The 13,313-nt window shown below is 40.9% G+C and overlaps 1 protein-coding gene across 19 annotated transcripts in view; it reads right to left on the bottom strand.

Annotated features, from left to right (window-relative positions):
• LOC109905668 (elastin) overlaps positions 1-1,744 on the bottom strand; it is a 104,439-nt gene extending 102,695 nt beyond the window's left edge. For 17 of the 19 annotated variants that reach the window (XM_031790805.1, XM_031790799.1, XM_031790794.1 and 14 more), the window contains exon 1: positions 1,451-1,743. In XM_031790805.1, the coding sequence (XP_031646665.1) occupies positions 1,451-1,526 (76 nt within the window). In that variant the 5' untranslated portion in view covers positions 1,527-1,743. Of the gene's footprint in view, positions 1-1,450 lie in introns of all 19 variants that reach the window. The other 2 variants (XM_031790807.1, XM_031790792.1) reach the window with 2 other exon arrangements.
• Between the last annotated feature and the right edge of the window lie 11,569 nt (positions 1,745-13,313).

Here is a 13,313-nt window from a genome sequence, read left to right on the forward strand (position 1 = left end):
TATTGGTCAATTCTACATGATGTACTGTAGCTGACGGAGAAGAGGGACCCTCTCATGCACACTGACATGCTGTAGTACTGTAAGGGACTGGGCTTTACATTACACTGGCTAGCTACACAGACGGAAACCGTTTACCGTTTAAGAACCAAACGGAAGCAAACAGAGCAAAATGAGAGTTTCTATTGGACAAATTCAGTTAGGTCCCTCCCTGTTTCGTTCCGTTTGCTTCCGTTTTGCTACAGAATCGGTGTAATGAATATGCCCCTGATTTCACTCACACTCAAAAACACTGAAACCTGTTGGAAACTGTCCTGTCTAGAAACCAAACATACGTCACTTTGTACTAAGCCAGGTCGCTTAGATTTCTGTATTTATAAGTGTAGGATGATGACTACATCTTTTATAGTTCACTCTTCCTGAAGAGCACTTCCAACACAAGCCCGTTTTTGGCCAGTTCCTCCTGCTTTATCTGATATCGTATAAATTAAATACAATTTATGTTTGTTTTATAACCTCCACAATCCTTTCATTTCACTTTTAAATTTAAGCTATTATGTTGTTGTTTAAGTCATCAAATAAAATCAAGTTGAAAATATTGCTGGAGATCCAATTATTGGATCAATATTACCATGTGTGACACAAATCTTCGCAATGACTAGCTTTTATATATCCTCAATATAAATCCTTACGTACCTTGGATAGAAACAAGCCAGACTGCATAAAGCACAGTTATGATATCTGTATTTAGACACTGAATCTGCTGACATTGACAATGCTCTCTAAAAATGCCACAACAACCACTCTAAGCCTGCAGGCATAAATACTGTATCTGGTCCAAAACCTGGACAATATTAGCCACAACTACAAGAATACAAAGCACATGCTAATATGGAGCATATTACCATTGTGTTTTTAATTATAACCGAGACAGTGAGCGGTGCATCTGCAATGCAATGGAACAGTGGTCAGATAGAATAAAGACTACTGAATCGTCATACTGTAAGTGCAGCTTTCAAAAGTAATATTCAGTTAGAATTATGCTATATATTTTAGATGCAAACATTTTAAGGGTATTTGAAAGAGAAACATTTTTTGCTTTATATGGAGAAAAGGTTTTGCATAGGATTTGTCAGAATTATGCCCAGAAATGAGTTATCTGAATTGCTTCCTAGACAGGTCTTCTTCAGCAGGGATTGTAGACAAAATAAACAGACAAGACAGGGTCAGTATATATCAATGCATGCATGACAAATATACCATACACTTTATGAAATAGGCAGAACTGCACACACAACAAATAGGTTGGAGTGATTAAAGTGTCTGTGTAACAACTGAGAAGCGTAAAGAGAAACACAGAGACAGACCTGCACCTGTTCTAAAATACCTGCACCCTAAGCCTGCTATCTAGGTAGCAGAGGTCATGGCTGAGTTCACCTAGGCACACACCTACCTCCTTGAAGTGAGGGCTGAATCAGAGCTAGGTAGAAGAATCCATGAAGGAGTGATAGAACCTTTCTGTTAGCCATCTCGCTCCACAATGCACCACCCCTCTCCTGATCGGCTGTTTTTATTCTCCTCAAGCTAATTACCAATAACCAGAGGTCTTTACGTACAGAAGAAAGACAAAAAATAGGAAAAAACAAGTGAAAAAAATAGAAAAGATATGGGACACTACGTAATTAAGAGAGGGCAAAGACTTTCGGTTCAATGGATCACTTCGTTTTTCCCCCTCCCCTATGTCTGGTGTTCCTGTTTTTATTCTAGTGACTCCTGCCAACAGAGCAAGCTCTGCTGCCAGAGAGAGAGAGAGAAGAGAAGAGGGAGAGAAGAGAAAGAGAGAGGGAAGGAGAGCGAGAGGGAGAGACAGAAGGAAAGACCCCCTCCTTCCCACCCCCCTCATGTCTGCCAGACATTTGCATTGATTCAGGGAAGACTTATCTTTTAAAGTACACAGTGAGAGAGACAGAAAGAGAGAGAGACAGGGAGAAAGAGAAAAAGAGAGACTGAGGAAGAGAAAGAGAGTGAGAGTAAACCAGTGAACAAATCATGGGGAATTACCTGTTTTCCATGACTGTTTCTTTCAGTAAAAGAGTAGTGAGTTTTCAGCAACACAACATTGATCCTTGAGGTTTTTTTTCTGCAGGTTCAGTGGTGTACCGATGACCCTAAATCCTTTCAGACAGAGGGAACAACTATCAAAGAGTTTAGACCTCAATTCAATAACAAACTTGCACTAAATATCAAGGCAGAAACTTAACAGAGACAGTAGGCAGTCTGCAGAGGCTAGAAATAGCAATGCAGCCTGCCCGCCGGGCCAAGTGTGAAGAGCGGTTCTAGAAGGGCAGTAACAACACTATCAGCGTCACAGATAAGAGACATGGCAGTCGGAGAAATGCCTTCTAACAAACATCAGACTGTTGTTCTGAATAGCCTAACAGCTAGGCCGACCGGGTCAACGGCGTAAATGTTTAAACATACACATACAGTTACATCTCCAACTGTGACCCCCTATGGAGAAACGAAGCTTGAAGCAGCCCATTCCGATTCACAACCTTGACACAGTTTGACAATCTACTGTCCTGAGTTACCCTGCCAGGATAAGGACAGACCTCTGAGCTATTAATCAGCTTGAGAGGCATTCCGATAACGTTTTGACGACAGACCCTACCTATGGGGTCTCCATGGAAGCAGAGAGACTGCTGGGTAGATATCGCCTGTTGCTGCCCCTGGATCTCAGAGAGCATTCTGCTCATGGCCAAAATTCCTCTTTTATGAGAGTTTCCAAAGTCAGCATATTGTACAGGCATTAGGAGAGAAATAATTAACTGAGCTGCCCCCCTTTCTCTTACAGGTAATATATGGATTGCTGTAACACAATCTCAGTGTATCTCCTATCTCCATTGCAAACAGGTTTATTTTAATGGAGTGTGGGGGAGCCCTCTCCATCCCTTTAAGTACTTAATGGTAAACATTTGCATTCAAGTGCTATGGCTTTAGTGTCACCCGCAATACGAAATGCTTCTTCGGCAATGGAAAAATGTATTTAGCGAGCCAGCTCATAAAGTAAAAGCGGAACCGAACCTCCTGTTTGCTTGGACCTTCCATCCAACACTTGGGTTGAAATTTCTCACTTTTCAGTCGGCCATGACTGTCAGGTTAGAGCTCTGTGCCATCTCACTAAACCAGTGCTACTAAACCATGACTTTGGCTAGCTCAGCACTGCACCAAAGAGGCCCCTAATGTCAATGATTACCAAATAGGGTCTCGTTTCTAGGGTTCACTGTGGGGTCAACATATTCTTCCTACAAGGGGGAGAATATAGATTACCACAACTCAAGTCGTCGGTTTCAGACTTGTTGTGTCGGTTGGAGTTTGTGTTGGAGGTACAGTAGATCACTGGCAGGTGACTCACAGGTCACATCCTCTCCAAACACCTGTGAACAGCTTCACTTCAACACAGCAAGTGCAGCCTATTACTTTATAAACAACTCACCGCTGACAAGGCTGCCATTGTCCATCCTTCACTTGTGTCTTGGGACACATATTTGGATTTTGAGGTGGGAAGGGGGGGTTGAACAGGGTCTCTTTCTCTGGCAGGAGTCGAGGCCAACACTCATTATTCTTTCAGAAATAGACTTGACACAAGCTGTAGCACACATGCAAATAGGGCTTGTTGCCCAAGACAAACAGTATTCTTTAAGGTGGCGACATATTCCATTAATGTCAAGATTCGCTGATGTTGATCCCCTCCAAGTCAGGCTTGCCTCAGGTTACCTACTGTTTTCCAGTTGCAAGGGGCCTTTGGCCATTCACAAACAAACTTATCAACCCCAGTGGAATTAATTGTTAGTTTTTTTCAGATTTCTTTGGGTGCAGAATCATCTTGGCTTGTACTGTATAGAGGCTTCACAATAGAGAACATAAGGTCAACAAATTAGAGAACATAATGTCAACAAATAAAGAAGTGTAAAAATCCAGGGGGTTCCTTCAGGTCAGCCAGTGGGAATAACTTGAACAAAACCTATATCAGATAAGACATTTATTTGCTTATAAACAAGTTCTTATCGGCGTAATATTTTTTTTTTGGTGGGCAGAATGGTATTTCTCAAAGCCTTTGTGACAAAAATAATAATAATCTGTTTTCTTTGTTGCTTCAATGGACTCGGTCATACTGAATAAATAATGTAAAACCCTGTGTTACAGAAAAACAGTTGTACAGTTCCCTTCTCTCTCATTACAGTAAATCATTAGTTACCACCCTAAGCATTACGAGGACATCTGACCTCATGCTGTATCATGAACGATACTATTCTTCCAATGTTTAATTTAAGACTAATAGCCCCAACTGACGAGTCTGTTTGGGAGGTAAAGAGTCTATTCTGCAAGGAAAATAAATAATTCCCCCCAAAATGTACATGTCTAAATCTCTATTTTAGCTCATGTGTGGTGTTTCCTCCTTTGGGCTTGGTTGCTTGGCAATTTTGCCAGAAAGACTGAAGTTGTTTGTAGACAAGTCCTCCTTGGGAGAGGACAACTGGGGGCCACGTAGACCTGAACGTCAAATAAATGAATGAGTGACATACAGTATTAGTCATAAGATTTTCATTTTGGAAGTACAGAGAGATATGTATTTGATTTGACTATTATTTTCAAAAGGTATTATAGTGTAGTAATGACAATCTTATTCAGGGAACAGCAGTTCATTCACATTTTAGCTAACCATTTCAGACCTCTTTGCATCATCATAGGCAGAAAAACAATACAGAGAAGTTTAACAGGTAAATAAATCTATCATTTGAAAATTAGCTTAGTTAAGCTTAGTCAGCTTTATAAGCAAGCATAGCTGACTTTTTGAAAATTAATACATTTATATTTTATTCAGAGCACTTATGGCAATGAGTGCAATCACAAATAATTTGTTTATCTTAATCGGCATGTGTTCCAACATCTCGTTGATATTTAGAATGATTATGAATGTAGTTGTTTTGGACTAGTTGGCAAAAGTGTATGAAGTATACGAATCAGCCGTTAAACAACTAAGAAATAGATCGGTGAAGAATCTGAAAAACAAACAGACAAGGCTAGATGTGTTAAAATGCAGGTCAATAATCTAGATATTGTGGATTCCTGAATCACCTACATCTTGAGATCAAGCTAATGCCATGCATCATTTCAAAAATTCTCTCTACCAAACACAGTCCAGAAGCAACAACTGCTCCATTTGCCCAGGCTCAAAATAATAATAATTAGCTTGGGCTGTCATCTGTTTTCTTTGGCATTCATTTGTCGGTGTATCTAAAAATATGATTAAGTCATGTCTTTATATGAACATGATAGTTTTGTGAGGGCCCCAAAACCAGAAGGATTTTAACCTTTTAAATGCATATTCAAATGCTTGAAATGGATCTGAGTTAACGTGTGGATACATGGTGATAGATTGTTCACATCGACTCCCCTTCACCCATACACATTTTCTCCACCCCCCTCCCAACTCCAAGATACATGTTTTGGCATCCCAGGATGATATGCAGATGAAGTAGGCCTTGATCTAGTCTGTGCTTCTGCACCATTACACTGCACAGCAGACTGGGTGTTAGGTCAGACAGAATGAGTATAGCCCCAGATTCCCATAGTTCAATGCCTCTGAAGTCTGGATAAACTCGTATTTCAATGTTACAAGCTTTTTCTTAATAGCTAGATGCTGTATCTCCAAAATTAAGAGAGCAACAGAGAACAAAGAGTGGAATTGAGGATAAATAATATGGTGGCATTGACCTTGTGCTAATACAATGAAAGTCCAGTAGATGATCTATAATGAATAGGCCTGGAGCACTATACAGTAAAGTAATGCTATTTTGAACATTTAACACAATCAGAATGACTGCAACAGCATACTGTACTCTCACTCACTTAGATGAGAAAATGACAGCATGATTAAGTGTATTTAGTATAATGATGCCTGTATTAGACTAGACTTGTCCAAACCAAGTTATTACTTTGCTTGAATTGCCTGAAAACCTGCAAACTCTCCGATAGAGCTTGATATACAGTGCCTTGCGAAGGTATTCGGCCCCCTTGAACTTTGCGACCTTTTGCCACATTTCAGGCTTCAAACATAGAGATATAAAACTGTATTTTTTTGTGAAGAATCAACAACAAGTGGGACACAATCATGAAGTGGAACGACATTTATTGGATATTTCAAACTTTTTTAACAAATCAAAAACTGAAAAATTGGGCGTGCAAAATTATTCCGCCCCTTTACTTTCAGTGCAGCAAACTCTCTCCAGAAGTTCAGTGAGGATCTCTGAATGATCCAATGTTGACCTAAATGACTAATGATGATAAATACAATCCACCTGTGTGTAATCAAGTCTCCGTATAAATGCACCTGCACTGTGATAGTCTCAGAGGTCTGTTAAAAGGGCAGAGAGCATCATGAAGAACAAGGAACACACCAGGCAGGTCCGAGATACTGTTGTGAAGAAGTTTAAACACGGATTTGGATGTCGGACCAAGGCGCAGCGTACTTTGAGTTCCACATAATTTATTAAAGATGTGAAACTTTAGCAAAGACAAAACAATAAAGAATAAATGAACCGTGACGACAATGCAGTGCTAACAGTCAACTAAACATAAACAATATCTCATAACCCACAGGTGGAAAAATACAACTTAAGTATGATCCCCAATTAGAGACAACGATTACCAGCTGCCTCTAATGGGGAATCATACACAAACCCCAACATAGAAAATATAAACTAGACTAAAACCCCTAGTCACGACCTGACCTACTCTACCATAGAAAATACAGGCTTTCTATGGTCAGGACGTGACAGTTTCATTAGTCCGTTGTTGATATAGTCCCAAAATGTTTCCCATGTCAGTAATAAAGTATTCAAGATATATAACTTTCAAAATCCCGAAATTAAACCGGTATGATACATTTTCGAGGCCAACGAAGTTACAGCGTAGGTCATGACTACACCTTAAAATGACCCGTATCTGGCATATCTTCCTGTGTTGGCTGCTAATGTCCATGCTAGCACAATCAGGATAGCAATGTGATTAATTAGGCTAACAAATGAGTAATTGCAGTGAAATGTAGATGCACTCCAACCTGCGAACAATCAATTACAGATCTTGACCTACACAAGACATCCAACAGGGTGTGTATGTAGCTTCGAGAGGAATAACAATGTTACTGTAGATATTACTTTAGTTATTTGATACATTTTAATATTGTACTCTAGGAATAGAGTTAAACACTTTGAATACATTCAGTGTTAATTAATAAATGTACTGGTCATCGCAATAAAATTACTAACACTTCTCAGTCCCAGACATAATCATAACAACGGACAGACCAGTTGAAAGCTTAGTATTATTGTACACAAAAGGTAGAGGTCATAAATGTCTATTTGATGTATGTTTAGCCCATAAAATATTATGTGAAACAATTGGGCATCCTATGGCCTCTGGGGTCGACAGAGACTTAAACAATATTAGATACATTTCTCAAGTTAAAGTCTAAAGTACAACCCTTGAATATTCTATCCCAAGCCACATATTTTACATGATCATCTTATGATTACTCTAGGGAGGAATTCCTAAGGTCTTGGTCCTACTGAACAATGGAGCTAGTGGTTTCTGTTGGATGGGTTTTCTTTGGCCCGGCCCTAACTGACTGAATCAATTTAAAGAAGTTCAGTAATCATCTGACACCTAAGGCCCCCCCCCCCCTCCCCCCACTCACACAGATCATACAATTGGGCAGCCAGAGTCTCAGTATCTGTTCTCCTATCAGAAACATTTAGGCTTTATCAGTAGCATGTAGAGTGAAGTGGCTCAGCTGCCTTGAAGAAGGATTAAGTTTCAAAGAGATAAAGTACTGACACAGATGGTGTTGTTTTCCTGCGTATTTCTTGAAGCATGAAGGCGAAATTTACGGCTGAATACACTGTTTGCAAAGTGGTACAATGATCCTTTGTTCCAGTTGATGATGGAGAAGTGTTTACGTCTCTTCTGTGGGGTTCTGCAGCACTGGCTCTGTACTGAGATAGTTATCGGTCCAATGATCACAGATTGGGCTTGGCCAATCCTTTCAGGTTCTCCAGACGTTGCAAATGCACATGCCCTAGTTACAAGCAGTTTATCTTCATTTGATTCAGTGGTGATGACATTGTCCAGACAGACTTAAAACACATGTATGAGTCACAATTGACCAACAAAACTGGCAGGATCAATGTCTTCTATTCTATTTGGGATTGAAGGAGGTTGATCACAACCTGATGCTTATAGTTTCTCACAAGGTTCATCTGAAATGTGTTAAAGACTTTCCATTTCAAGCTGAGAATCCACCTCCATGATCCCTGTCCTGTCTCCTGGACTGTCTTGTCAATAAGTAAGACTGGAGAGTAGTCAGAACCCCACCGGGGTTCTCCCCGGGATTTTTTAACAAGGTGGTACTGCTGAGTACTATATTTTTGAACACCTGCAAGCACCATTTCCCTCAATCTAGAACCTTACATGATAACAAATAAAACATATTTATAGATTTTTTACCTAGTGGCGTGGGAAGTCCACAAGATGGCGCAGCGCCACTCTTACATTCTTTGGGTAGAACCCTGCCTACACATGTGCAAAGAGTTCCAGAGCTCCAGCAAGTTCCAGAGCCCATGGCCATGGTGCAGATGGTTGTTCCTTCCAGTTAGAATGTCAACATAGAACCCCACTGTCACCGTTGGACGAATACAGCAGAACAGACCAGGGCTGAACAGAACAGGGCCCACTGGCAAGCCTCCAGAACTCTCTGGAGATGCCCAGACCACACTCCAGATGTTGTTCCTCTGCAATGCCATTACTGCCTCCACAATGGAGGGTCCGAAGTGTTTCATCAAGCATCCAAGCCCAGGTGGGCACCATGAAGAGGGCGATGAATACTGGTCAGAGTAGAACCTGGACTAGGCAACAGAATGGGCGAGTCATGTTTGAAAGGAAATTGTACAAGAATTTTAGGTTTAAGTCAATTTCATCCATCTTATCCAATTCAAAGTGCATGTAGCAGCTCATGCTCTTGTTGGAGTTTTTTCCCTCTTCTACTTCAGCCTTTGTGGTTACATTTTGGTCATACTTTCAATGACATGAACATTCAGGTCTAAGCCTCTTAGGGATCATGTTCTCATAAACCAATGGCAGGTGTTGGCCCTCAAAACCATAACCTGAAGGCCTGTAGGCTAATTTATTCATGAAAAGGTTTTCTGAAGAATATCTGAGTATTTCTGCAGTCCAACCTTAGGTTTAGATTCATCTTTGGATAGTAACCACAGTACAAGACTTCGCTAAACTTTGGGGGGTCGGTGACTGCTATAGTAGGTCACTGTAGTTGGTCACTAGTTGATGACCCTGTTTTCCTCTACAGGAAATCCTACTCTGGGTCACATTCGGGGTATTCAAACCTCCTCCGTTTCCCAGGGCTATGGGAACTAAATAACAAGCTTATCAACTTCAGATTTCAGCATGGCAAACATTTCTGCCCTATGATTTAACACACTAGTTCCCTTTGAAACAGTCTCTGTGAGCCGACCAGTCTTTCTCATTGTTTTAGCTCAAGAAAGAAGCTGCCAGACAAGATAAGTAGATAAGTGCATTATATGTCATGGTATTACAGTACAACTAATCTGCTCACCTCTGACCTCATAATATACATAATTCCACTTGACCTTTGACATGTCCCGTCTACAAAACCCACAATATTTTCATGGTATTCCGCCTACTTCACACTACCCTGCCACACCCGAACTCCCTCTCTCTCCATCTAGCCTATTCCTCCATCCCATCCCATCCCTTCCCAACAAAAATAACATAATTGGCAAACTGAAGCGAAGTGATGATATCAGATTCATAATACTAATAATGATAATATTAGAATGTTTGGGGAATGTTTGAGCTGGGACTTATCAGCAGATTTCTTAGGGCTTCTAGAAGACACGCAGGCATGCTGGTCCGGCAGGGTGCCACCAGAGAGAGGCCAGGAGAGAAAGAGGGAGCGAGAAAGAGAGAGAGGGAGAGGGAATCACTGCTGTATAAAGTACCTCCTGACCCATTATACTGTACCACCATCCATATGCTTAAGTGGACCTCGTCTCATAGTCTTTCATTTCTGATACATACACACTTCCTGGACATTGTTACTACTTCCTTTTGTCCCCCTTTACAGTCTGCCCCCAGAGCGAGAGACAGCGCAATGAATGGATGGCGATGGCTGACTTTCATTAACACCAATGTGGAACAGGAATTTGATAAACAGACCCAATTCCCGGATAAACTGGCATATTCTCACACTAGACCCACTCCAAAAGGAGATACTTGCCAACAATCTGCCTCGCAGAAACAATCACGAAGGAACTGCCACATCCACCTTGGGAACCAATTAAGGCCACACCAACCACAATCCTTCTCTCTCTTTCTTTCCCTCTCTCCCCCATCTCTTTCTCTCTCTTTCCCCCCCCCCCCGGAATGCTGGGGGTGGGCCACTGTAGATGACCCTGTTTTTCCTCTACTCCGGAGGAAACTTACAGTACAATAGTCCTTCCAATAAAATAAAAAACAATGGGGGAAGTTGTTTCCTTCTCTCTCTCCACTTATAGTTAGCAGAGGAGGAAAATTATTGGAGGATGAAAAAATTGCAACAGTCCGTTTTGACCCATTTGAGATCTGCATGTCAAATGTTTTAGGATTTTATAAGTTCTGACCAAAGCTTCAGAACAGCCCCTTTATCTGAGAACTTAAGTGATACTATCAATGTTATTACAACCCATCGTTTTAAAGGGCATCAATCTTTGTTGTCAATTGGATGACTATTGCAGCAATAGGCCATTGATTTCCCGAATTCCCTGTGCACCTTCGTTAATGGTCCAATTTTGTGAGGCTTTTTATTCTGTCATGAGAAATAGATTTAACTGCAGGGGATTGAGCTCTAGGTATATTTTAACCAGCGAAAAACACCCTATTATCATTTTAAATAGGCAAATCTATTTCCTTCTGGCATTGACTTCATCTTTCTATTCTCTTCAGAGAAAATATCAAATGAAGGTCAAAACATTGACAACACAGTCTCACACCATGCCAGTACCAGACCATACAGACCAAGTGAAAGAACCCATGGCAGTATTCCGTTATACTGTATGTGCCTCAATATTTGTTATCTGGACTAGCACATGAAAGAAAAGAGAAACCCGCACACTGCTCGTGTTACTATCACTGTTCTTTATTAAGCTTTATGTATAGGCTTCTTGGCCTTCGTCTGAGCTTTTTTCTGGACTGGCACAACAATGATTCCTAGAAATATGACAACCTAATCAAGGCATTGTTGTATTTGGCAAACTAACATAAAAACAGACTTTGAAATTCAAACTATGGTGCAGAAAATAAGTTGGGAATGGCTGGCTTTAAGAGAATTCCCAGGCTCGATTGAGTGATCTCACCAGAGACTGCCATTAAACTCAGCCAAGTTAAGTGACCAATTTTGTGGCATTGTCAACTGTATTAGTTTAATAATACTGTCCACAGTATTGAGCCACATGTTTCATGGTGACACAAACCCACCACTGCGATGTACTGAAACCACTCTTGGTTATGCTGTTGGACATGTTGATGTCTGATGGCCTTTCAAAGGCTCATCAAAAAGACATTTGATCCCTGACGCTGAGAGGAAAAGGTAACATAAACAAAAGGGCACCTAATTAAAGATAACAGGACTCCTAATATTGCCAAATAGATTGGAGTATCAACACAAAGCTAATGATGGTTATAAATCACAGTTTCTTAAAGAGACAGTGATGGACAAAAAGGGTAGGTAGTCTCTGTTGTGAAAGAAATTACTCGCTATAATCCAGTGCTCTTATTACATTGGGACATGTTGGCCGCCGCCAATTTACAAACAATAGTCGATGTAGTGTGAAAATAATATGTTGCATATTGCAGGTATTTTTCCTTCAGAGTAGTGTTTCCAATATTATGAAATATAGCCTGGTTTGGCAGCCCTTTTACCATGATGCATCCATTTCTGTCAATCAGTTTATCCCACAGTGCTGGAAGTCTGGTGTTGGATAGTATGATGAAATGGTAATCAAACCTTGACTAATAAGATGGATGCTTAACAGATGAATTGTGGGAGGCCAGCGTCTCATCTGGATATATTTAGAGCCTTTAAATCTTTTGATTCGGACTCTGACAATAGACGAAGGCATTCTCACATGAACTCTGTTTACGTAAGTTGCAAAAACATGATTAGCCCAATGATCACACAATGCAGTTTTTTGGCCATCGGAGGCCAAGATTTCCTGACTGGTTTATCCAGCTGTGCAGACACCTTGAAAAACCTTTTCCTCCCGAGACCTTGGATTAGAGTGAAGGCTGGCTATAGGCCGTGGACGAGTTAGGCTGTTTTAGCCCCCGTGGACTACAGAGAAAGGGAGTCAAGAATTTGTGTTTATTTTGCTTCACGAATCACGAACTACAGGTCCTGTTCCACATAAAACATCTCTCTAACAAGCCCTGATGTTTTATCCAACAGTTGTAAAATTCATGATTTCAGAATTTCACACCACAACCCAGTCAGAAGTGAGGTTAGACTGAGAGAGTTTACAGTGTCTGGGGTGATGTTTGGCATGCTACAGCAATGGAAAGGTAAACTACAATAATGATTGTGTGGTTGGCTGTCGGTGACAGACTTATGAGACGGACATGACCATTTGACCCCTTCCCAATCCTTGCAAACCGCTATAAACATGTCAGGAGTGAGCAGGTCTGGTTGGGAAGCATGTCTTCAGGCTTGATCTTGGCTTGAACAGTCCAACCCCCAAAACAGCAGGAATACTGTCCAAAAACTGTCCTCCCTATTATGTTAGGCCCATTTAAGCTGTCAGGAAGCCCCATGGTGACTAAAATAACTGCCCCAATAACCAATCATTATTTAAAAAAATAACCCAACAGAAACATCTCCCTTCGTATACTCGTGCCAAGGATTGGAAATAGTGGGTATAAAGGGGAAGGTGGAAGGGACAAACGTCATATTGACAGGTGTCACACCCTGACCATAGTTTGCTTTGTATGTTTCTATGTTTTGGTTGGTCAGGGTGTGATCTGAGTGGGCATTCTATGTTGTGTGTCTAGTTTGTCTGTTTCTGTGTTTGGCCTGATATGGTTCTCAATCAGAGGCAGGTGTTAGTCATTGTTAGTCATTGTCTCTGATTGGGAACCATATTTAGGTAGCCTGTTTTGTGTTGGGTTTTGTGGGTGATTGTTTCTGT

Source organism: Oncorhynchus kisutch, linkage group LG15, assembly GCF_002021735.2.
Source record: "Oncorhynchus kisutch isolate 150728-3 linkage group LG15, Okis_V2, whole genome shotgun sequence".
Taxonomy (NCBI): Eukaryota; Metazoa; Chordata; class Actinopteri; order Salmoniformes; family Salmonidae; genus Oncorhynchus; species Oncorhynchus kisutch.